The sequence below is a fragment of the Cinclus cinclus genome, chromosome 17, assembly GCF_963662255.1.
Source record: "Cinclus cinclus chromosome 17, bCinCin1.1, whole genome shotgun sequence".
In the NCBI taxonomy this organism is placed as follows: Eukaryota; Metazoa; Chordata; class Aves; order Passeriformes; family Cinclidae; genus Cinclus; species Cinclus cinclus.
Genome location: NC_085062.1, coordinates 3,708,760 through 3,734,400, shown reverse-complemented (window position 1 = coordinate 3,734,400; position 25,641 = coordinate 3,708,760). Strand labels below are relative to the sequence as shown.

Below are 25,641 nucleotides of genomic sequence, written 5' to 3'. Positions count from 1 at the left end.
GCGGCTGCGCGCTGCGTTCTGCGCTCTCATCATGGCGGCGCGGGGCCATGTGCAGGACCCCAACGACCGCCGCCTGCGGCCCATCTACGGTACGGACCCGCCGCGGCCCCGGCCCGGCCCCGCCGACACCGCGGCCCCGCCGGGCACCCCCCTCCTTTCCTGCGAGCCTCCCCCGCTCCCGGCCCCGCGGGGGCTGCGGCGCCCGCCCGGCCGGGCCGGGGTCCCGCGGAGCCCCGGGGGTGCCCCCTTGGCTCGGAGGGTAGAGGGGGGGCGGGGATCGCAGCCCAGGTAACCCCGGCCGGAGCTTTTTGCGCTGCTGCGGAGGAGCCGCGAGTGGATTCATCCCTGAAGGAGCAGCCGCGGATGCCTCGGAGTTGTGTTGGATGTTGTGGCACGGAGCGGTGACGCTGTTGGGGGAATTAATTGAGAGGCGGGAGAGAAGTAGAAGGGGACGGTGTTGTTAGGAATTGTCCGGTGTTGTTGTGTCCCCGAGTATTTCCGAGGGTGTTCTGTGCTGTTGGGGTTGTTTCAGAGGTTGTAGGCAAAGCTATTATGCAAATACGGAGAAAGAAAAGGAAAACGCTTCCCCGGGCTACGGTGTCGTTTCGTCCCTAAAACCGAAGACTTGGTATTGGGGAAAACGTTCTTGACTTTTTCAGCAGGGATAAAAAGCTCTCCCCAGAGACGCGGAGAGCTGTCCTGGTTTGAGGCTGGGCGTGCTTTGGGGTGCCCTTTGCTGGGGCAGAGGGATGGTGCAGTACAGGCTGAGTCCGTGATGGGTTCCAGGGAAAGGATTTTGTTCAATTAACAGACGTGTTAGAGTTAAGATTAATAGAAGTGTTTAAGTTCGTTGCAGTGTGTCTTTATGTAACGATTTTAAGGTTCTTCTCCTTAGTTTTCCATCCGTGCTGTGATTGGCAGTTTCATTGATGTGTATTTAGTTTTGTCCTAACCTATGTGAGAAGTGGTATTGATGGAAGAATTTGGGTAAATTCAGCTGATACCGAAGCAGATGATGTTGATCATCTCGCCATGTTCATTTTGGAGAGAGCTTTAGAATTCCTTTCTGCTCGTTCTGGAAAGGATTCTCTGCAGTACCAGGTTTGATGTCAGGCTCTGGTGCTGCAGAACCCGAAATAAAGCGTGTGATGAACACACAACTTCCCCACATCAGCAGCTGGGAGCTGCAGTGTGAGGTCCAAGGTCTGCCTCTGGATTTCAAAGTATACCTGGGTTTGTGCCGTGGTTCCCTAGGATTCCTCAACAGCTGTGGTGATCTTTGATCTTGACTTGTTCTCCTTTCACCTGAGGGTTCAGGTGTTGCATTTCCAGCCTTTGTACATCCCCACCTATAAACTAGCATAGGCTGAAGTTTATTTTCCTTTAGTTTCATTTCCTTTGGAAGCTGCTTTGACTTTCAGCAACCTGACTTGTTAGGAAGATCCGATCTCTTCATTCTGCTGTGATTTAGGGAGGTTTGAGGGGTATTTGATTTACTGTGGGACTCCCAAAACTGTGATGTTCTTGGCACAGCTGTTAATCCCAGTCAGGCAGCTCAGTGTTGGGGATAATTTGTGTGTCACTAAACTGGGTGACAGAGCCTTAAAGCAAGAAGCCCCTGATGTGCTGTTCCACACCTCTGAAACCTTTTCACTGAGAAATACCCAGAGTTTTAAGGTTAAAGGTGACACAGAGGTTTTCCTAAGTTGAAATACCCAGTGGAGAAAGACAGTGTCTTGTGGCTTCAAACTGGATTTCATGCAACATTTGTTTATTTTGGTGAGTGTGGAAAGGCTGCCTCATGAGAGGTTTGCTGTGGATGGGCTCAGGAGCCCAATTAACTCTGCTTTAAATTTACAGCATCCACCTGGCCAGGGGAACAACTGTGGAAACTGTTTAATAGAAATCTGTAAATCAGAATAGATGTACCATTTGTGCTGAGGATCTCCAAGGGTCACCTCTTAGTAAAAGAGTTCTGGCTCATAATGAGAACGACAGATTTGATGAGGAAAAGGTGTGTGGTTTTATTTAAGTTAACTGGCAGGAGAAAGGCCAGAGGAGAGTGAGCAGCCCCTTCCTTCCTTTGGCATGTGAGGGGCAGCAAAGCTGGGTCTGGTGAGGAAGGAGGAATTTTTGAGGGAAGGGGAGCACATAGGGGTCATGTCCTGGTCTAAAACCGCTTCTTTGTAATTGTGTAATAATGTGAAAATCAATCTGAAAATTCTGAGCTCAAAAAGGAGAAAAAGGTCTGGAGATGGGTTTCCTGCAGCTGAAGTTTCACTGGATAGTGGGATATCTCCCTAGGAAATATTAATGCTTCACAGCTGTGTCTTCAAAACCATTCTAGTGGAAGGGTACTGGTACTCCAGGGGGTCAGGTTTGCTCTGAGATACGGATGCTGTGGACAAGTGTTTCCCACTTTGCTGGAGTGTGTGTGTTTGGTTTCTAACCTCCTGCCTGTTAGAAGTCATTGAAAGCCTCCCAAAGACACACCAAATTAGTTTCTACTTGTCCTGCTAAAGCACTGGAGCTACCCTGCCAGCAAAGAGCTGTTGCTGCAGAATCCTCTCTATTATGGGTCTCTTTTGTTGCTGTAATGATCTGTGTGGAGTAATTACAAAAGCTTGTTTGTTTGAATGACTAAAACCAGTACAACGAGATGAATCCTTCATCCCTGAAATGACAGTTTCCTGAATGTTTGGCTTAGAAGGAACTGCACAGGGAAAATGTGGTTTGTGCTGCTGGTGTGACAGCAGGTGCTCCATGCTAAAATTGGAGGTGGCTTTCCAGAATGGCCTTGGTGTTCTGGTGTTGATTTTGTGTGTGCTCTTCCTCTGCAGATTATCTCGATAATGGCAATAATAAAATGGCAATCCAGCAAGCAGATAAACTGCTCAAAAAGCACAAGGACCTTCACTGTGCTAAGGTGAGTGGGACTGGGGGGCACCGAGCCCGTTCTGCCTGAGTCTCAGGGTGTTCCAGTGTCCCTTTCTCTGGGAGCTTCCACAGTGATTTCTGAGCCCTCTGGAATGTCTCTGTTCCAGCTCACCTGTATCTTGTTTGCCTGAAAACTTGTACAGACACCCTGGTAGGGACTGGAGTGATTGGTTCCACCTGGGCTGATTGTCAGCACCACTCCAGGTGACATTGGCATGTGGGCATTAAAAATGCCTCTTGGAGCCCTGGGGTTGGGATACCCATCTGGAGGAGTTTGGATCAAAGCATCTCCATGAGAGGAGGTATCTGAGGAAAACATTACAAGGTGAACTGGAGTCCCAGAGAAGCTGTGGATGCTCCCATCCCTGGAATTGTTCAAGGCCAGTTTGGAGCAACTTGGTCCATAAAAGATGTCCCTGCCCATGGCAGGGTGTGGAGCTGGATGATTTTAAGGTCGTTTCCAAACCATTGCATTCCAGGATTCCATGATTTTGGAGGCATTTACTTTTCTGCTTGTTTTCCATGCTGTGCCCCTGTTGAGGGAAAGGGGTTCTGTTCCTCCTTTTCCAGAAGTTGTGACTGTTTCTGCTTTTCTCATTTCCCTGGGGGTTTCCCTCTGCAGTTCACTCCACTTCTACATTTTGAAAGCTTCTCAGGCTGCAGTGAGTGTCATTGACCTGAATCTCATTTATGTCACTTCTCTCTGGCCAGTTAGTGAAAGAAAACTAAGGAAAATTGGCAGCACAGGTCAGACTCCAGGTAGAGAAAACCATGTGGCAATGCCTCAACATTTATAAATAAGTCAAGTCCCCTCTTTGATGCTGTTGCATTTGGGAGTTTTCGTTTTCAGCCACATGGATTAAAAGCTTAACAAAACCTGGAGTTCTGCAGAGGGAATGAGGTGGTTGAGCTGTTCCCAGCAGGAGTGAGAGGGTTTCCAAATGCAAGCTGTGTCTCTGAGAGCTGCCTGTGTTGTGTCCACAGGTGCTGAAGGCCATTGGCTTGCAGAGGACTGGCAAGCAGGATGAAGCCTATGCCCTGGCACAAGAAGTAGCAGCACTTGAACCCACAGATGATAATTCCTTGCAAGCACTGACCATTCTCTACCGGGAAATGCACAGACGTGAGTTTGTTCCTCTCCCAGAAATGTTATTTGTGTTCTTCCAGGAAGTTTGTGCCCCACAGTTTGGTGGGAAATGTGTAAAATCCAGGATTTGTGTATGAGAGAGACTCTTAAGAGACTCAGAATTGAAGTGATGCTTGCTGTAATGTCTGTAAGGCTGTAGTGATCTTCATAAATTGAAAAAGTCCTCATTCAGGTTTCTTATGACCACCATTGTGTAGCAAGTCCTAAATGAAGCATGTTGTTAATGATCCAGCAGCCTGGGAGTTCACTTTTGTTAATGAAACTACTGGAATTTGTTGTCAGTAGAGTGACAGAGATGACAAAACCCCCAGGGTGTGTAGAGGGATTCAGGCCTCAGGGAACTGGTGAAAAACAGGAGGGAAATCTTGACCTCCCAGTCTGGCCACATCAGCTTTGTCAGGTTCCTTGTAGTGATTTGTATTTTCAAAATACTGAATCATCAGAGTTGAAGTGATGGAGGAAAGTTTCCTGTGCTTTTCTGAAAGATGCCACATCTCCTATCCTGCTTTTCTATAGGTTGAACAGTTGTTGTTTCTGGCAGCTTCTCGGGGAGTGTGGTGTGGTGGTACCAATGTTTATTGTGGGGTTTGGTGGCTGGAACCACCAAAATTTATTGTTCAACTGCTGGAGAAACGATCAAGGGGTGAAACAGCTTCAGAAAAGGGTGTTTGCATCAGTCTGCAAACGAGCAGTTCCTTTTGTTCTCTCAGTTGATTTCTTTGTGTGTGTGTGTGTGTTTGTGGAGTTAAAGCATCATTTGTTGAGTAATACCAACTTTTTTGTGTATTTTTGACTTGGATATAAACTCCTGTGAATGACAAGAGCCTCTCTGTGATTGTTAACTTCCATTAAGCTGAGCTTTGTAGTTTTTGGTTTGTAACTCGGGAACTGGTTGGAGTGAGACACTTCCACTTTTGGTCCTGCAAGAAAATTGTAATTAGATGTTTTTCTACATCTGTGTCAGGGATGTATCAACTGTGTGAAAGACAAATTATGTTTGCTTTTCTGTTTCTACTCTGAGCTACAATTGTTTGTGTAAGAAAAAAGAATGTGGAAGGATGAAAATGCAAGGAAGTTTTATATATTGTAGTATCAGAAGTATTTTGTTGTGATAGACCTGTTATTAAAAACTATAGTGTGAAATAATTGTTTATAGTACTGATACAACCAGTTGGGAAATAGCAGGATATGATTAATATGAGTAAAACTGTGATAAGAATAATTAATTTGCTATTAGGCTCTGAAAGTGTTTGTTTTGATAAATGTTTCACGTGGAGCAGTCATTCTGCCAGCAAGAGAAACCTTAGTTCAGTTTAATGCTTAAAAATAGACAAACTTACTTTAAAAATAGACCTAAATTTCCCCTGAACAGTTCCGTTGCTGTTGTTGAACTCTATTTTGATTTAAGTCTATTTTGAGGTTTGTTTAAGAGTTTTTTAAGCACTTTCCTCCTTTGCCTGATGTTTGCAGTGCCTGGGGGACAGAGCAACATTTTTGGGGCTGATGAGTGCAGTTAGGTGCTGTTCAGAGCATCCCTGGTGCTCTTCAGGGAGCTGTGCTTTAAAATATTCCTAGGTTGGTCTTAACTCTAGCATTTGGTTTTGGTTTTTAGCTGAGCTGGTGACTAAACTTTATGAGGCAGCTGTGAAGAAGGTCCCCAACAGTGAAGAGTATCACTCCCACCTCTTCATGGCCTATGCCAGGGTTGGAGAATACAAGAAGATGCAACAGGTATGACCAACAATTTGTGTTCTGGCTGGTTTAAAGTGTGTTTTTCTCTATCTTTTACTCTCATGTGTTATGAGTAATCTTCCAAAAAAGCTGAGCTGAGTTAATGCAGGAAGTTAAACTCTTGGTTGGTTTTTACAGAGAGGTTCAAACCTTGTTTTATGGAGCTGGGTTGTCTGAAGACAAAAGTTTTGTGTCTTTTACTGATATGTGGTTTTGTACTGACAGTACAAAATAAAGGAACTGTGGAATAGGTACATCTGGGAAGAGCTTCTGATCCATGTTTTCACATTTGATTCTGTCCTTAGTTCTCTGTTCACTTTAGGAAGATCAATCCTCACCATGCTCTTACTTGAGTATCTAAAATACAATTTGTATTGTTGTCATTCACTGAAGAGAAACTAAAAAGCACTGGAAATATCCCCTCTCAGTTGGCAGCAGAGTGTCCCACTGGTTGGTTTTATTTTCATCCCTTCCAAATCAGGTGCCTGGAGAATCCCTGTAAATGGAAGATGATTTTCAAGGCCTGTGTGCTCACTCTTCTCTGTAAAAAAGCATAGAGAGCCAAGAAATAAGTGCTAAACTAGCTCTTGTTCTTCCTGTGACTTGAATTTTAGCACAGATTTGGCTTAAATAACTAAAAGGAGTTATTGATGTACCTGAAATGAGAACCCTCATGATACAACCCAAACTTTAGATGTGACAGATAACAATCATGAGTGGAGAAAATGCCACAGATAACAATAATTAACATTTATGTGACCTTTTGTATGTCTGAAGTGACATAAAAATGTGGATCTCATTAAATTATCATTTTCAGTATCAATTGAATCAAATAATCATTATCAATATCACATTGTCAGAGTGGGATCTTGGCCTTTGTTTTTGTATTTAGGGATGTAAAAAGTGTGTGGATGGTGACTGATTAGGGAATGAAAATAAACCCCAGTGTCCTGTGCTCTGGGGTATTCCAGCTGAAAATCCTGGAAAATGCCAACTGCAGTCAGGGAATTGGCACAAAAGTCCAGCTGTGGTGGTAGACTATTTATGTGTAGCTTCTTGAAATTTATTACAGATTTTGTAGGAGTGAAAGTCTTGTCCTTTATTACACACAGGCACTGTGAAGGAAATGTGGGAATAGCTGGTAATCTGTTAGGGCAAATCGTGAATTCTTTGGCTCTGCTTTGATCCAACCAAGTTCTCTGCTCAACCTTTGCTCCCCCTGCTTTGCACAGGGAGGTGACCCCAGATTTGGGGGGCTCAGTGGGTGTGAAGTGAGTGGGTTTGCTGTGTCCTTCAGCACTGGAGATAACCCCTCATTCCCAAAGGAAAAACGTGCTTCCTCCTGGAGTTAGCACTTCCAGTTAAAGCTGTCATCTGTGTAGGCAATCAGTGCTCACTGCTGTTAATTTTCAGACCTACACAAAGTCCTTGGGAACATTTCCACCCTCTGTTTTCCTCGGGGATGTGTGTTAGGAGGGAAGAGCTCACGAGTAGGGAAAAGTCCTCCCATGTGCAAGTCCTGTGTTGTCTGCTCCCACCATTGCTGCCCAACATGAGATCTTAGAAATAAATCTATTTCAGCAATGATAAAACTCGTGTCTTCTGTTTTTCAGGCTGGAATGGCACTTTATAAGATTGTTCCTAAAAATCCATATTATTTTTGGTCCGTGATGAGCCTGATCATGCAGGTGTGTGCAGTGTTAGGTTTGATTGTTGCTGCAGTGCTGGTGCAGAAATGTTCTGAGGGAAAAAAATGATGATTTTGGGTAAAATGTGTGTTTGAGCTGTTTCTCTGTGATGCTGGGAGAAAGACTGAGCCCTCCTTAAGTAGCATTATTGTTGTGGTCCAAAATAAATGCTGAGGTGTGTTAATAATCCAGTTTAACTGTTGCCTTACCACTTTTATACAACCTGAATTATTCTGTCATCTGCACTAATGTCTACCTGTGGTTTGGGCAGAGAGATAATGAATAAATCCTCAATTATCTGTAGTTTCTTAGTCAGAATTGTTCCTCTTAAACGAGGTTATAAAAGCTCTTGGAGGGAATGAATGAGAGCTCTGGAATTAGCAGCAAATCTGCAGGAATAGGCACAGATCAGCTGTGCTGCTGCTGCTTGAGGCAGCACATTTGGGCACTAATCAGACACCAAATCAAACAAAAATAAGCTTGGAGGGTTTTAATCACACTCTTTAAAATCCTGTGCCTTTTAAAAAACAAAAAGTGGTATAGCTCCATGTTTTTACCACGAGGTTTTTGTGCTCAGACATGCAGGGCTCTGCTTGATTTGATCAAAAATGAGCTTTTCTGTGTAGCAGCAATTTTATTGCTGCTTTTTCTCAGGTCACAGAGGGCAGCTCCAAACAGGTGGGGGGGATTGGAGCACCTGGGTTGTTTTGTTTTGTTTTGTTTTTTTTCCCCTCTTCCAAAGTGAAAAGAGCAGTGAGTGGGACATCACAGAAAATTGCTGAGCTGTTATAGTCATCCCTCTCTTTTTCAGTCTATCTCAGCACAGGATGAAAACCTCTCCAAGACCATGTTTTTGCCACTTGCTGAGAGAATGGTGGAAAAAATGGTGAAAGAGGACAAGATTGAAGCTGAGGCTGAAGTAAGGCTTGGTTTGGAATTTGTTGAGACAGGGAATGCACTGTTAAGGGAATTTGATTACTTTGGAAAATTTAAAATAATCAATGTTTTGGAATTAAATGGGAATGTAGGGGACAAAAAGCAGGGAGTTAGGAGGACCTCAGAATCCTGTGGCTGAGGCAGTTTTTGGTCTTTGATTTGACTGATGAAGTGCTTTCCTCTCTGGGAGGCCCCAAGAAAAAACTGAGGACTAAGAATGGAAAATTTTGAGTATTGCACCCTTTGGGATACTAAAGATAGCTCTGCAGGCCTGGTATCCCCTGTTTTCTCTTTTGGTACACCTAGGTATGATGTTCCTGGAAAATTTTATTGCAATCTAATCTTTCTTTTAAGGTGGAACTATATTACATGATCCTGGAACGTTTGGAGAAGTACAAGGAAGCCTTGGATGTTGTGAGGGGGAAACTTGGAGGTAATTTATTCTTTAATAAATCAGATGTGTGTGGAAAATACAGCAGTCCCCCTTCGCTTCAGATTTATCCACTGCTTAAAAAAAAATCTAGGAAGCCTAACTTGGTACCAGTTTTAACCTCAGTGTAAACTCTGGGGGTGTTTGTGTAACCTGGTTTTACCTACTTTGTTTATGGTATTTAAATACTCTCCTGGGCTGAGCTTTGCAGTGGTAAATTGGGATTGTGCTCTTGGTTGTAGCTGCCATCTTCAAAACTGAAAAGTCTTCAATATCTGCGTTTTAGAGTTTAACTGAAGGTCAAAATGCACTTGGAATTGGGATGTGAAGGTTTCCATGGGGAATCTTTCTGAGGGCTGCTGCTGGGTTGGTTTGGGGCTGGGCTGGAAAAAGAAGGTTTGTATAGGGAATAGGGAAGAAATGCAGGGATGAGCTGAGCTTTCCATGTTTTTTTTGGTGCAGAGAAGCTGACGAGTGAGCTGCAGAGCCGGGAGAACAAGTGCATGGCCATGTACAAGAAGCTGCACAGGTGGCCCGAGTGCAACGCGCTGGCCAGGAGGCTGCTGCTCAAAAAGTGAGAGAGGATTCCTGCAAAAAAAGATGGAACAAAAATCCCTACTTGCTTGGGAATGGCCTTTGTGGTTAAAATAGGAGAATATCGGGAAGCTTTTCCAAAGATTGCACTTCAAAGTCAGGCATCGTGAAGGTCACAGGGAGAGTCAGGGTCAGCACTGGAGTTGCTGCTTTTTTTAGGCAGAATATAGCAACACATTAATGTAATGAAAGGTTGGTTACCTCCTTATTTCTAAATCCTGTGCTGATTGTCTAGCTCTGACTCTGCAGATCTCATCCTGTCCATGATTTACATTAAATTTTCTACATCTAAATTTCTCCCGTTTGGCCAGACTTCATCGTGAGAAATGCATGTAAAGCTTGGAACAGATGCATCAGGAGACAGAACATTCCAGTGTGATCAAATCTGCCTCAGAACTGTCAGGAGAGAGGTGTTTGCTTTTGAATTTAGCTGTGCTCTCATCTTAGACAGAAGTTAAATGCAAAAGAAAAGCTTTTGCCTTCACGTTTTGTGGGGATGTTGCTGAGCTCTGACTGAATTTTAGGAGGAGAATTCATAGCTTGCCTCAGTTTTGAACTGAAATGGTTTTGCTTAATATGTTTACAGAAACTTAGGACGATGGTGTTCCTAAGATTTGAGACCTTTTCAAGGGGAAACAATTTTATGATTATAATTGTTTTTTTTCTGTAATAGGATTACGTGTTATTCCTTAATTCAGCTTTGGCAAGAAATGTAGTTTTAGCTGTTAATCATTTTGGCAATTCCCTAAATTTTGTCCTGTGCCTGATTTTTGTTTCAGCTCAGATGATTGGCAGTTTTATATAACTTACTTTGATTCAGTATTTCAACTCATTGATGAATCCTGGATGCCTCCAGCAGAGGAAGAGCAGTAAGTTGAGAATTTTGCTGTGGATTTGTTTTCTCTTTGTGCTAGAGCAAATTGTTTGGGGTCATATATTCGATATTAGAATGACTTCTTGATGTCAGAGCCCAAATGATGTGTTTTCCTTGCTTTGTATTGTGTGTTTCCCCTGCTTTTATCTGGAGGATGGGAATAGTGGATGGAAATAGTTTGTACAATACAGAACTCCTCCAGCTCATGTTTTGTGTGGTGACTTGAGTTGGAGAATCCATCATTTCCCTGTCTTGGGAGTATGCTGAGCGCGTGTTACCAGTGGGAACTCTCCAAGAACCTTTTGTCTGTGTGGTTGCAGCTCTCTGGAAGGGGAGGTGCACTGCTCCATCGAGCAGGCTGTGAACTTCATCGAGGAGAGGATAGCAGAGGAGTCCAAGAGCTCCCGGCCACTCCGGGGACCGTATTTGGCCAAGCTGGAGCTGATCAGGCGCCTGCGACACAGGGGCTGCAATGATGAGTACAAACTGGGTAAGAGCCACTCCTGGGGAGGAATTCATCTCTGGAGACAGCAAGAGAGAGCATGAACGTTCTGCTAAATCACTGAGTTAAATACAGTTTTCATTAGGATAAGATACATGTTCTTGTGTGTGTGAAGAATTTTAAAAGCATTGGAAGATGAACTTTGAGGAAAGGCAGGTATTTCTAGACTACTTTAGGGCTTGGAAAAGTCAGCAGGGAGGTTTTCCAAAGGACCTCGGGGATTTCAAAAGGACCTCAGGAGCGTTCAGTCACTGACACTGTATTCCAGGTGGAAAGTCTTGCTGTTAGCGCTGAAATCTCTGGGTGGGTTTTGATTTTTTTTTTTTTTTTTTTTTGTGGCAGCAAGGCCAGATTTTGCTTTTTAAAAACCTGCATCATAAAATGGCATTTAGGAAATCAATGAAAAGGAATGTGATTAGAGCAACATCTGTGCTCTTTGCTAATTCCTTTTGTTTTTCCATCCCAAATGAAGCCGTGGTGAGATAAGCGGAGGCTGTGTGTGCCTGCCTGGATTGCTGAGCTCTTATCTGCTAAAGGAGCTTGAATGAAGCTCTTGGGCTTTTTTTAATGTGTCCTTGGTTACCAGAGACATTGAGCCTCTGTTAAAATCTGCAGTAGTGCAGCTCTCTGTTTTCTGAATCGCTCTGTAATCTTGAAGGGGGAAGAAAAAAGAAGGCATGAACAAAGATTTCTCATAGTGATTTTAGAGATTTCACTTCTGGTGGAGGGTGTTAGAAAGCTGACCTGGCCTTTTTCCTAGGTGATCCAGAAGAACTAATGTTCCAGTACTTCAAAAAATTTGGGGATAAGCCCTGCTGTTTTACTGATCTCAAGGTGTTTGTGGATCTCCTTCCACCCAGCCAGTACACAAAGGTAAGGAAATATCATGAAGTGGTGGCAGGAACTGCAGTGGTTGTTTGCACTCTGGTCCCTTTATCTTAAAATACCTGTGGATCAAATTAAAAGACTGGAAACACTGATTTTTTACTGCTTGAAATTCAGAGAACTCTTTGTGCTGTAGAAAATATCCTGAACATCTGAATGCTTTGAGAAGTTTCATTCAGAAGATATTTACTGGACGTTTAAAGCTAAGTTTGATCCTGCAGAGTCTCAGATCTGGTATTCTTTGGCATTTTTATTCCCATTTTCAAGGTATCAGGTATTGGAGTTTGTGTTTAATGGGAAGAAGCTGCCCCCTCATCCCATGCAGGGATGTCACAGATGTTTTGCTTGGTTCTGGCCGTGCCAAAGAAGGGACACATTGACCCCAATCCAGGGGTCATGGAGGCACCTCTGGCAGTTCTTTCCAGAATCTCTTTCTGAAACAGCTCTCTGGAAAAGAGTTTCTCTGAAAAGCCCGTTTGTGCAGAGTCATGAGCAGGCTGGAGTGATTTCAGCAGCTGGGAATTCTGTCACTCACCCCAGTGTTTGTCTGAGCCATTGTGTCCAGGGATCAGCACTGGGGAGGGCAGAGAATCCGGCATCAGCCAGAGCCTGGGGGTCAAATGTTGGTAAACAAAGTGTAGGTAGCAAGCTTCTCTTGGTTTAGTAAAGTATTGTTTGACTCCTAATGCAAGCTCTTCTCACAGCCCTACTGCTAATGGGAGCAGTGGTTCTAGCAGAGATGGCTGTTGCTCATGTTTTATGTTTAAAGGTTTGTTTTCAGCCCACTGACAAGGGATGTGGGAAGCAGGATATTGAACTCCTAGTCCTGGAAATGGTGATTCCATTTTAAGGGAACCCTGAAGTACTAAACAGGTTTCATCCTAACTTTCCAGGGAATAAATTCAAAACCAGGAGTGGAAAAATTGTATTTAATAATACTTCAGACTCCAGTTTGTCACAGTGCTTGTTAAAACTATGACTCTGACTTTAAAATTTTCTGTCTGGCCTTAAAACTGATGCTGATTTACTGAATATATTGTGGAATATATATTGTATCAAACTGATGTATTGCGTGGTTTTCTGGCTGTCCTTGAAGCAGCATCTGCAGCAGTTTAACTTGGTCAAGGACACGAGGAGCTGAGGAGATTTTGTGGTGCTGAAGTGCTGATGAGTTTTGACATGAGAGTTCCACTTCAGTAGCCGAGATCATGATCTTGCTGGGCCACTGACATGTGAGAAAGTCCAGAAATAATGGTCATTACACCAGCCTTAACTTCCTAGAGGTGTAAATTGCAGAGTAGAGCCAATGATGTGGTTGACCTTGCTCAGCTTGGCAGAGTTTCAAACTGAAAAGATCTGTCAACACAACATTCATCAAATTCTTTGGGAAAACTGGAATTGTGTGTGTTGTGCTTGGTGCTGCTCCTGAGCTTTTTGCCTCAGGCTTGCATTTGATGCAGCTTCTCTGTGTCAATACCAAATGTAGTAAAACTGAATTCATTGGCTTTAACTCAGATTTAAGTTTGCAGACAATGTTGGGTTTTAGAGCAGAATTGCTGCCCAATTCTGTGTGTTGGTAGGAGTCTTTTGTCTCCCATTAAAGCTAAACAATGAGAAGCTGCTTTTCTTACAGCTTAGTTCCAAAAAAAGTCATTAATCAAGAGTTGATGACCTCACTGAGTACTGCACACTACTTCAGAGCTGAAGGAGAATCTAACAGTGCAAAACCATCATTACCTGGAAGTGTGCTGAGAATCTTGTCAGTAACTAATTTTTTTTAATTGCATCTCTTATTACCATGAGTGTTAGCAGGTGCTTGAACTCCCTGGTGTATCAATAAATTTGAAACCTGCCTCTGATTTTTCTTCCCTCCATCTGCTTCATGAAACTTAATAAAACCTCAAGCAACTAAAAAAAAATAATTGAGCAACTCAAATAAAAATCTCAAAGGCTGCTCTTGAACCACATCTTCAGTGACATCAGCATACATCTTTCCGCCTTGCTGCTTTTTTTTTTTTTTTTTTTATTGAAAGGAGGAAATGATGCTTCTTCATTTGGTGCAGCCCTGCAGCCTTTGTCACTGGGGTTTTTCTTGCAGTTCATCCGGCAGCTGCTGGACGTGATCCCGCTGGCGGCGGCGGCGGCCGAGAACGAGGTGGCTTTGCCAGGTGACATCAAGGCCCTGCAGCAGCACTTGTGTGTGGTGCAGCTCTCCAGGCTGCTGGGGATCTACCACGCCATGGAGAAGAAGCAGAAGCTGGCGGTGGTGCAGGAGCTGATGCTGAGATACCATCACGGGTTGGAGTTTGGTGAGGAGAATCTGTAGCGCTGATAAAACTTGGCTTTTTCCTTTCTGATTCTCTTCATCTTCCCTGAGTTGTGGTTCCTTTGATTTTTTTTCTTTTCAACTGTGTATCTTGAAGATAAATGAGGCATTCCTGGGTAGTTCAGATGGTCTGTTTGTACTTTGCAGGATTGCCTGTGCTTTTAAGCAAAGGCAGGTTTTCTCACTGAAGTGAATTGGACACATTTGTGGCCAGGAGTTATTAATTTATAAATCTTGTAGCTGTGAGAGTCAGTTCTTCTTCCAGCAGATGTCAATGTTTGAAGTGCCCCAAAGGCCACTCAGTGATGTGTAAAGTTGTTTGGATTTTAAGACAGTTCTGATTTTATAAATTAAACTGTGGTGCTCTCTGATTGTGGTGCCACTCAGTAATCCTGACTGTGAGATCAGCTGGCAGCACTGTTAGTAATTCAAGGGTAACAGTTTTTTTTTTCCTCTTTTCAGGAAAATCTTGTTTGAAAACTGAATTGCAGTTTTCAGATTATTACTGCCTGCTTGCAGTTCACCTGCTGCTTGATCTGTGGCTGGAAGGTATGTTCCCAAAATTATGCCTTGCTCTAATATCTCTGTGGGAGATTGGGAAAGGAAGACTGTGGCCCTGTGGCCAGTGAGTGCCTGGCATGGCTTGATAGGCCTGGAGTTTTATGGTTTGTTTTTTTTTGTTTTGTTTTGTTTTGTTTTTGCAATATGAAGTATTTCAGGAGTCTCTCTGATCAGCTGGTGTTTGCCCTGAATCTCACTGACCTCTAAACAGATTTAATTTTTATGCTTAATTCCTTTTTTTCTCTCCTTTCGCATGCGTTCTGCTGACAACTCCTTTCTGATACCAGAAGTGTTTTGAGAACATTTCTTTCTCTTCCTGACTTACTTTGCCTTTTGGATCCCTTGTTTCTAGACTTGCTGGGACCTGTTCCCTGAATTAAATTTGCCTGTACTCCACCCCTGTTCCTTGTGTTAGTCTCTTAATCCCACAGTGTCCAGTTCTGGGTGTCCACGTGTATATTCCTGCCCTTCCATGTAGCTGTCTCTTTTCCAAGGAAGATTCAGTCTTTAACCTGAGTAAATCTGTGCTCAGGTTTCTGGCAGAAAGGTTGATGTGGTCTCTTGAATTCCTGGCTCTTTGGCAATATGCAAGCTGGAATTCCCAAACAGCTCAGGATTCATCAGGGAAGGTCACTTTGCCTGCAGTGCGCTCTGTGCAGATGTGAGCTAGATATTCCCTGGGAGGGATTATTCCCCCAGCATTCCCTCAGGGAGCAGCTGGAGTTCTGGAGCAGGTGTTAGGTTGGGCCATCTGCACACTGCAATCCCTGGCAGCGCTCTGAGCGCCGTGTAATGCGGGGAGAGGGAATCGTGCCAGCGCCCGTCCCTGCTCACACCTGCCCATGCTGTGTCTGTCACCAGGTGAAGAGGCAGCCGTGTGGCAGTGCCTGACTCTCTTGGAGGAGGGGTTGTCTCACAGTCCCTCCAATGCTCAGTTTAAGCTGCTGCTCATCCGGATCTACTGCCGGCTCGGCGCCTTCGAGCCAGTGTCGGAGCTCTACTCCAGCCTCGATGCCAAGCACATCCAGCACGACACCATCGGGTGGGTGGTACATACTGAGAATAATCAGCCCTGCTGACTCCCATCCTGGCAGCTGCAGCATCCTTTGCCACCCAGAATTCAGCAGATTGTTTCATGTGCTGTTGTGCAAAAGTGTTGTGGGATTTATGGGAGGCACATTCACTGCGTGCTGCCCCTTTCTTGTAGGGTGTCTTCCCCGTGTGATTTTGATCTGTGTTGGATTTTTTTGAGTATTAATTAGTCTTCAGGAAATTGGTGAAATGGCTGGCTGGCTGGCAGTCAGAGCTTGGTGTTCCAGCTTGGGAGCACCAGTGAAATCCAACACACCCAAAGCACTTGGCTGGTGTGTTTGGGGGTCTCTCACTGAGCAGCTCTTGTACCCTTAAGGTGAAGTAAAACTCCAAGCCCTCACATATTGCTTTTAAAAAATGGAGAATTCATTCCGCTAAAAGCCTGAACTTGCCCATGAATGCTGTTAGTGCTGTTAAATGTCCAGATGTCTCATGTGCAGCTGCTTCCCAGGGCAGTGGCTGACATTTGCCTCGTGCTGTTTGTTGCAGTTATCTCCTGACACGCTACGCCGGCTCCCTGGGCCACTACGCTGCTGCTTCCCAATCCTGCAACTTTGCACTCAGGTTTTTCCACTCCAACCAGAAAGATGTAAGTTGAAAGAAAACCCTCCCAACAAAGACCTTGTAACATAGCAAAGTGTCTTAGAGAAGGCTTGTGCAAATGCAGTGGTTTAAAACATAACAAAGAGCAGTAGGAGGTACAGGTTTGTAGTAAAGGTTGTCTCAACCTGCATTTTCTACTACACGGATTTGTGAGTTACTGTTACATGAGGTTTTGCTTCAGCTCCTTTTCTCTTAAAGCCAGTTTTAATGCTCCTCATAAAACAGATATGATTGCTTTTAAATTAATGCTGGTGATTTTATGCAGTAATTGAAGTGGAATGTCATGTGGAAATAAGTGCTGGTGCCATAAATTTGGCATTTTGGAAAGTTACATAGCAGCCAGTGATGGTGGGTCAGGATGGGGATGGCACGTGACGAATCCTTCATGTTACAGTCACTGGAGCTGTATTTTCAGTGGATGGTGAGGGTGCCCTTCACTTTAAAGGGACCATCCCATTCTGAGGAGTGGGAATATATCCTGTGTAATTGTATTTTACACCCTGGGCACTGATGAGAGGTTGGTGAAGAAGATTACTTTTATTTCCTAAGAAACAAAGGTGCAATCCAGTTGTAAATCTACCAGTCAGCCACTGGCTAAGTTGGCTCCAGAGGCTCTGCTGTCATACAATTTGCTTTCCCACTATGCCAGCAACAGATAAAACCATGGGAATTGTCTGTACTGAGCAGTAAAGATTCTCACACAGAAATCACTCAGAAGCAGCAGCTTGCTCTGCTGGCAGCCCAGATGGTTCCTGTGTACAGGATCCCCATTGCCATTTCCCTGTGCCTGGAGTGTAGGTGCTGAGTTCCTGTGAGCTGTGTCTGACACAGAGGTTTTCCTGAGGGATGCTCATGGATTGTTCAATGGGATGGGAGCTCACTCTGCTCTGCATCCCTCAATTGCTCATGTTTTTCCTACTTGCTACTGCTTTTGATTCCTGGGAGTGAAGCCCTGGATCCAGACTTTTTTTTTTTTTTTTTTACTGAGGTGTAACTTTCCAGTCTTGTTCAAAAGTCATTTGGTGGATGTTAACAAAAAGCATCCGTGGAACCAACTCTGAATGAAACCCACGACTGCTGGGTGCCAGGTGGAAAAGTGAACTGAAAAAAACTTCTGGATGTGATTCCTCTGCTTGGGAACACTGTGTTGTAAGGCATCAAGAAATCATCTTTCCATGGAAAACAATCTGAAGTAATTGAGGTGTGGTTCCCTTGGGAGCAGGTTATTCTCTGGCATGAATGATGGAGCTGCTTGTGGCAGAGAAGAGTTGGATGTCTCCAGTGGCTCAGCATCTGTACGTGGATGGTGATGGCTGCATTCCAGGTGCTGTTGGCAGGAAAACACAACTTGTGTTTCAGAAATTCCAAAAAGGTGTTGCCTTGCTGCTACACCTTAAAATGTTGGGATTTCAAGAGGCCAGAAGTGGTGCAGCAGGACAGAATTCCTCAGGTGACAAGATGAGGATGAGACACCGCAACTGCTCATGTCATATTTTGGAAATGTTGCAGCCAAAGGACCATGAGCTGATGTTGCTCTCAGGTCTCCAAATCTCTCTTGTGCTCTGGACAATTCCAGTTGTTCTCCTTAAGATCCTTTTGATGGGAAATACCTCAAAAGCTGTTCTTGCAACCAGAACTGCAGGAGGTGAAGGCTCAGTTCAGGCTGCTGTTCCCTGAGGATTGTGGTGTGACCAGAGTGGGGATGAAGAAGGATTCCTTGCTATAAAACATGTCACAAGGTCAGGATGTGCTCCCAGTTTTTGTGCTGCTGTGGTTCTGCTGAGGCTGTCCGTTTATGCTCAGGGTGCTTGGAGCAGCTTCCCCTCAATCCCCACAACCACATCTGTGGTGTTAAAGGGGGATCCTTGAGAAGTTCCATTTTTGCAGATTTCTGGTGCTACCTGCTCCCCCCTAGGTCGATGCTGAGATAGCTGGAATGTCACAGCACAGAGCTGTGTGTGGGACTATGCCTGGAGTAGGAAGTGTGGGATGTAAATGAAGTCTGGCATAAAAATAGAGCTCCTGAATCAGACTTCTTGCTTTGGATAAATCCGTTCTCCTGACTTGCTGAACTTCCCAGCCTGACGTGAATCCTGTGTCAGAGTGATCCCATGAGTAACAGCCATGTAGGATGCTGTGCAATCCTGCCACTATTCCTGCTCTGGGAGAGAATGCCAAGGACAGGGAGGAGAGAGAAGGCAGCATTGCTATATTTGGCCAAAACTAAAAAGGCAACTTTATCCTCCTCGACATAGTCCTCCTTCAGCTATGCAGAATCACCAGTAATCTCTCTGATTTTCTTGTGTCCATCCATCTTTAATCTCTCCAGATACTGCAGGCAAACCTCTCCAACATGTCCTGGGGGGATTTAAAAACCACGTGGATGCAGTTGAATTAGAGCCCATAGCCCAGTCCCTGACAGTCACCTCTGCAAGGCTGTTGATCAGAGGGTATGTTCTTGAATATTTGGCATATTTTTTTCATTCAGTGCAAATAACCAAATTACTTAGGGGGAAAAAATAAAGAAAACTCCCTAGAGCATATTTCTTGGTTTGGAGGGGAAAAAAAAAAAAAAAGGTGTTTTGAATCTGTGAATGTTGCCTTCTGGTCTCTCAGAGCCTTTCACGCAGGTTGAGTCTGTTAGGAGCATATAGAAGTCAGTTAAGCAGAAGCTTTTTTTTTTTTTTTGTGCCTCTCATTTTCAGTGCATTTCATAATCTCGTTCAGAACAAAATCATTGATTTGCCAGAATTTCTCAATTGTGGAGTAATTGTGATGTAAAAACTCAGCTATCACTCATGGCTGGGAGCAGAAATCGTTCACTCTGTGTCTACACTTAGACATTTTCATTAAACGCTGCTTGTCTGGGGCTCCTTCATCATAAAAATCTCTTTTTTTGGAGTTTGGTTGAACTGAAGTGAAATACTGGCTGTCTACCTTGTATTGCTGCATTTTATCAAAGGGAAAGCAAAATATCCCATGGACCCTGAGAGCTTCCTTTGGTGTTTGTGTTCTGTCATGTACAGACTGTGTGATACTGTATTCAAAACTAATAAAAAAAGAGAAACAAAAAATGTGTAATTTTTTTTTAATCTGTGTTGTGGTACATGTTGCACATCCAGGTCAGTTCCAGAAAATCTGGGTTATATTTCTTCTGCCTGGAATTATTTCTCACAATGAAATGATGATTTAGTGATTTGAATCACGCACCTAAAAGGAAAAGGAAGGGGAAAAAAAAAAAAAAAAGTCTTCCAAAAGCATCTCTTCCCTGTGGAGTATTTTTCATTGTGGTGACAACAACATGATGTTTAATGTTGGTTTGGTTGTTAAACCTCACTGCTCATGGATCATCTGGGCATTCCCAATTTAAAGTAGCAAAACTGCTCGGGTGACTTGGAGAAGCAGAAGCACAAACTCCTCCCAGGGATTGAGGATCTGCCAGGTCCTTCACCTCTGGTAAAAACCACAGAAATTCAGTTCCTTGGCAGTGACCTTGATTGTTCCTAATTTGGGAAGTCACTAACAAGAGCTGGTGTGTGTTGTGTTGCAGACCTCAGAATACATCATCCAAGCCTACAAGTACGGGGCGTTCGAGAAGATCCCGGAGTTCATCGCGTTCAGGAACAGGCTGAACTCTTCCCTTCACTTCGCGCAGGTTCGCACCGAGCGGATGTTGTTGGACCTCTTACTTGAAGCAAATATGTGAGTACAGCTCCTGGCATGGCAGAACTGGGAGTTCTGGGCCAAGAGGGGCCTTGGGGAATTGCACCTGCAGAAAGCTCAGAGCTGCAGCTCTGCCTCAGAAGTTTCGTTCTGCTTTTAATGGTCTTAGGTTGCACCGAGGAGGTTTAACAAAAATTCTGTAGTGGAAAGGGTTGTGAGGTATCGGAATGGGCTGCCCAGAGAGGCAGTGGAGACACCATTCAGAAAACATGTTGGAGGGTACTGAGGCTATGGTGTGGTGGTGCTGCATTGGTGGTTGGACTTGGTGATCTTAAAGGACTTTTCCAACTTTCAGGGTTCTGTGATTTTGATTTGCTGTCCCTTCACATCCTTGTCAGTGCTTGTCATCCTTGAGTGTTGTGTCACAGCCCTGACAGAGGGAAGAGCTGAGCAATGCACAAAGCATGGGCTGTTAGTGAGCTGTTTTCTCTTTGCAGTGATCAGATGTTTGATTTAGTGCTGCTTGTTACCTGCAGATCAACCAGTTTAGAAGAAAGTATAAAATCCATGAGTCTGAACCCAGAGGAAGATGACATTCCATGGAAAGACCTGCGTGACAACAGAGACCTGACAGTCTTGTTTAGCTGGGATCCAAAAGACAGGTGAGTAGAAATATCCTCAACTCTCTTAGCAAAACAATTCCTTCCAGGGCAATTCCCAAATTTCAGTGTTCCTTGCGCTGGCTGACTTAAGCACCGTCCGCCACATCTGGCAGTGCTGCCCTTTTACATATTAAGTTCTGAATTTCTGAGCACTCCTTCCTCATCATCCAGAACTGGGGAGCTTTGAGTAAGTTTTTGTGCCTGGAGCGTTTGCCTGAAGAGCTCTGGTGCCTTTCTCTAGGGACATTTCTGAGGAACATCGGAAGCTCTCCCTGGAGGAGGAGACCCTGTGGTTGCGAATCCGGTCTTTAACGTTGAGGCTGGTGAGCGGACTCCCAACTCTTGGTCACACCATCCAACCAAAGAACTCTGAAAAGACTGCAGAGAACGGTGTCTCATCCAAGATTGACACCATCAGAGCCCTGCTGCAGCAGCTGGAAGCGGCAGTGGATTCAGGGAAGAAGTTTCTAGAACAAAAAATCCAGGTACCAGTAAGGCAAAAGCTCTCCTAGAAACGTTGACCGTGAATGCATCGTGCAGGCTGCAGAGTGCACTTAACTGCCCCTGGGTTTGTGGTGTGTGACTGACTGGGAGATGTGCCAGGCACTGGGTGGGATGAAGAAAAGCTGCAACACCTTTATCTTTTTCTTTGCTTCTTGCCTAGTATCCTGTCCTTGGCCCTCCTCCTACCCGAATGGCTGGCTTCTTCAGCAATGGCAGCTGTCAGTGCCAGACTAGCTTGTTTTATCTTGTTAGTGATATTTATGAACTAGATACCAATGGCTTAGGTAAGTGTTTGGGGCTGGGGTTTGACCACATTGCTGTGGTGTGTGGTGGGAGGGAACCACATGTCTCTGTTTAGGCTGAAAAGTGGTGGGCGTTGGAGGATGTGGACTCAAAACTGTTCCTTGTCTGTTAATTTTCTGTCTGACACTAAATTATCTGAGAGTCAGTGCATTCATTTAATGTTTTATGTAAGTCTTCATTTTTTTCTACAATATATGGTGCTGTAATACTAGCTCCTCTCTGAAAGCAGTTGCATTTACTTTCGACTACTGACACTAAATTGCATTTAAATGCCTCTTGAGTTTCTGGAAGCAGAAAATAATAGAAGTCTGTAGCTTATCTTTTTTTTTTTTTTTTTCCAGAAGATTCAGCAGAAATCCAGGAAAGAATAGGGAATAGTTTCAAGTCTTTAGTAGAACGACTGACAGGTAATGGTAACTCAAGAACAGACACTAAGGCAGAGCTTCCTGGATGTCTGAGGATGGTTGTGGAGTGTCTGCAGGGATGGGCTGTGGTGATGCATCTGCAGGCCCTGTGAAAGCTTGAGAACAAGGCTGGGGTTGCCCTTGGCTTGTGTGCTGAAGCTGCTGCATGCTCAGAACGTGCTGTGCCCTTCAGTGCATTTATCTCCCAGCCTGGGTAGCTCCTTCTCCTGGTGCTTGGGTCAGGGAGGCTCATCAGGGGTGTGGAAAAGTTTGTCATGAGCCAGAACTCAGAGGAGATGGAGAGGACTCATTATCTCAGTGGTCAGTGCCCTGACAGTTCTGCCCACTACACTCACATACCTAGTGTACAGAAAATGCACATTTCAGAGGATCTACTTCATCCTCAAGTAAAGCTTTTCTTTTTTCTTTTCAGATTTGTTCAATAAATGTAAAGGTGATTTGATTGAAGTCAGAGATGGCACCTTGAAAACTCATCCAAACCTGTTAGAAAACTTAGTCTTCTTTGTTGAGGTATTTTTTTTTTCCCTTTGGAAACTAGAAATTTGGGAGCACTGTGGGGTTAAAATGTTGGGACTGAAACACAGTGAAAGTTTCATCTCAGTCATTCATGAGGGATTTTGTTGCTTATTTTAATCATGCTGGCTTTTACCAGGAACACTAAAATGAGTTGAGAAGCCTCCTGTAAAACTTAAAACTATATTTTTACCTTTCTTGCAGACGATCTCCATTGCCCTGTGGGTATCGAGTTACTGTGACAGCGTCCTCCGACCTTTTAAATCCAACCTGCAAAAAAAGAAGAAGAAAAAAAAAGAAAGCAGTGTAGCAATGGTACAAACAATATTTCTTTCTATTTCCCCCCAACCCTAATCACAGCTTATTTATACTGAAAGAAAAATCATAATAGATAACATGAAATGGTTTTTATAAACTCGTGGAGGATGATGCAGGTAATGATTAATTGGGGGTAATTTTTGCTGTTTAAAATCAGTGCTGTGTCATATCTGTGATATCATGTGACAGTTTTTTAATGAGATATCTCTCATTATAATGAAAACTCTCAGTGTAGAATGTCATTGACCTTCCTGCCTGGAATGCACTACAGTAAACTTGTCAGCTGGGAGTGTTAATCTGGGTAGGTAAATTATAGCTTAGCACTGGTGGGAAGAAAAGATTTACATATTACAAAGTGAGTTATATAAAATGGACATTAATATGTGTTTATAAATTCAAGACCTGTGTTTCTTTTTGTAGCCACCTGTATTTACCCATTTCCTGGATTATGTAACTGAACTCCAGACATTAACTTCCAATGTAATAGATCATATCAAAGGGCTTGAAATCATTCTTACTGCACTAAAACTTGAAGAGCTGTCCCTCAAGGACACTCTGCTTTTACAGGTAAGAGATTCCCTGTGCAAACACCATGGTCATCAGGAATTTCCTTTTGGTGTTTGAGGTGTTGGAGAAAGTTTAAAAGGGGGATTTAAACAGTTGCTGTGGAGTGAGTGATTTCTCTTTTGCACTTTGCAGGAAGAAAAAAAGTTTACAAAGACTGTGCAAGGGAAGGTTCAGAGCAGTTACCATCACTCAGTTCAGGAAATTGGAGAGCTGCTGAAAAAGAGACTCGATACCATTAAAAAACTAAAGATTTGAGCAATGCATCCCTGACAGGCTCCACAGGGGAGTGACACCAGAGTCCCAGACAGAAGCAACATCCACTCTGCCATCACTTTAATCCAGAACTTCCTCATAATGCATGAAGGACTTAAAATCATGAAACAATTTTTTTAGGTATTACAGATGTATTGAGCTGATTTAAATTATTGTACATAAAAGAAGCAGGGACCCTTCCTGGGGTTTGACCACTTTTTTATACATGTTCATAAGCATATTGCAACAGGAGAAAATTCACTTTCTTCCCTTTAGATCTCTAGAACCAACTGGAGATGGTCTTTAGAAGCAGCAATAGCAATCCAGTGTAAAGCATCTATCTCCAAGGATATTTTCATCACCATACAGTGTTCATAATTTTTGTATGGTCCTTGCCTTAGAAATGCAGGAACTGTAGATGTCCACGTTCAGCCACCTCTGATGAACTGAGCCTGGCTTGGAGCTGCCTGTTTTGTCTGCAAACCACCTGGTCCTGCTGACAGAATTTCCTGTGTTGGTCCATCAGGTAGAGGTGAGGCCTCTGTGGTGGGCTGGGAATCATCCCGAGCTGGGACAGGATCCTCCAGGAGAGAGCTGGAGGGAGGAGGTGTCTGTGCACAACTTGGGAAAACTGCAAATGTGATGAGGAGCAAACTTCAGAGAGAGAGATGGGAATGGGTGTTTCAGCAAAAAAAAAAAAAAAAAAAAAAAAAAAAGACGAGAGACCTTGTAAATAATGGCTGCAGTGAAGTGTGACACTGCGCTGGTATCATGTCAGTTTAATGTCAAACAGCAACGTCATGACTTAAAAAAAGCGTACTTAGATTACTGAAACTTTAAGACTTCAATATTTTAATAGAAATGGAATCCTATTGGCTTTGGTTTTAAGTTGGCAGAGGTAACTTTTGCTTCTGCTGCAATCTGAGGCTGAGATCCTTTTTGTACCTGTGTGCTTGCTTTTTGCAGTTGAACTTTGATTATCCAAGCACTGCCTCATGAAGCTTTCTGTTAGAAAGCTTGACCATTTCATCTGCTCCCACAGAATCTGCATTTTTGCTGGGTTTTTTTTCATGTTCAAAGAGCAATGCAGCCTAAAATTGATAGGCAAAAAAAAAAAAGTTCATGTACCTGCAATACAAGGGACAGGTCAGACCCAACAGATTCCTCATCCCCTGGTTTAGAGCTGCAGTATCCAAGTCTAGATTTAAAGTTTAAAGAGAGCTTGACTGCCTTTGTCATCTCCTCTGTTTTGTTAGTAATGCTAGAATGTTGATGAGAGTATTTTTTTAATAAATCCCCTCTATTAAAAAAAAAAAATGTCCCATAGCTGCTCTTGCTGGATTTAGTTTGGTTTTGCCCCATCCTGAAAGGGAAAGAAGAATAATGTCTGCAGGTTGTCAAATTGTAAAGGATGTCCTGATGGTTGAATCTAATTATGTCTCGTAAGTGCTCTGGGCTAGAGGAATACCAAAATGTGTTAAGTCTGTTTCATAAAAAATACTTTTACTGAAACAAAAGCAAAGGAAAAAAGAAAACAAACAAAACTGTCATGTTGTATAGAATTATCATTTTTGAAAGAAGGGTGTGCTTCTTAAGTTAAAGCAAGGCTGGTGACTGAAGGTGATGCTGTCAGGTGTGTAGGGTTAGTGAAAACAGCCCCAGTGCTGAGGTGGGGCAGTTCAGAGCAGCCCTGAGCCAGAAATGGGCACTGCCCTTCAGGGGGCACAGTGGCACTGCTGCTATCCATGTCCCCTCTAATTCCAGAGGGCTTTGCACAAACACCAGCAAAGGTGACACAGGGGACAGTCCCAGGGCTGATCCAGGCTGGAATTTCCTTCCACTGCTGCTACACCAGGTTGAACTCAGTCGTATCAATAAGCAATGGTGATAATGTAAGTGAGGTTTAAGAGAACCAAGTGTTTAAAATCCTCCTGTGTGCCTGAAAGCAGAAGTTTGGTTAAAAAAAAGTTTTCCTGCATCCCTTGAAAGCAGAACTGAAACTGGGGGGGAACAGGGGCTGGGACAGGATGGAACCATGGCTCACTCACTTCCAGCACAGGGAATACTGACTGTTCTCAGTGCCAGCTGCTGTTCTCTTCCCACTTCCAGACACTGGGAATGACAACCT

General features: G+C 43.8%; 1 protein-coding gene across 1 annotated transcript; it reads left to right on the top strand.

Moving 5' to 3' along the window:
* Positions 1-31: 31 nt before the first annotated feature.
* On the top strand, positions 32-24,881 carry NAA25 (N-alpha-acetyltransferase 25, NatB auxiliary subunit). Its single transcript, XM_062504563.1, has 24 exons — positions 32-89; positions 2,841-2,926; positions 3,922-4,060; positions 5,697-5,815; positions 7,429-7,503; positions 8,315-8,422; positions 8,794-8,872; positions 9,332-9,443; positions 10,243-10,332; positions 10,658-10,827; positions 11,600-11,712; positions 13,823-14,033; positions 14,513-14,599; positions 15,473-15,653; positions 16,193-16,292; positions 19,857-20,008; positions 20,506-20,631; positions 20,873-21,116; positions 21,296-21,419; positions 21,780-21,845; positions 22,276-22,373; positions 22,581-22,691; positions 23,115-23,261; positions 23,394-24,881. The coding sequence occupies exons 1-24, from the start codon at positions 32-34 to the stop codon at positions 23,514-23,516; spliced, it is 2,919 nt and encodes a 972-aa protein (XP_062360547.1). The 3' UTR covers positions 23,517-24,881.
* The last annotated feature ends 760 nt before the right edge of the window (positions 24,882-25,641 follow it).

Coding starts and splice junctions, on each gene's coding strand:
- NAA25 (XM_062504563.1), top strand. CDS start 32: ATGGCGGCGCGGGGCCATGTGCAGGACCCCAACGACCGCCGCCTGCGG. Junction 90..2,840: donor CCGCCTGCGGCCCATCTACG/GTACGGACCCGC, acceptor CTTCCTCTGCAG/ATTATCTCGATAATGGCAAT. Junction 21,117..21,295: donor TTCTAGAACAAAAAATCCAG/GTACCAGTAAGG, acceptor CTTCTTGCCTAG/TATCCTGTCCTTGGCCCTCC.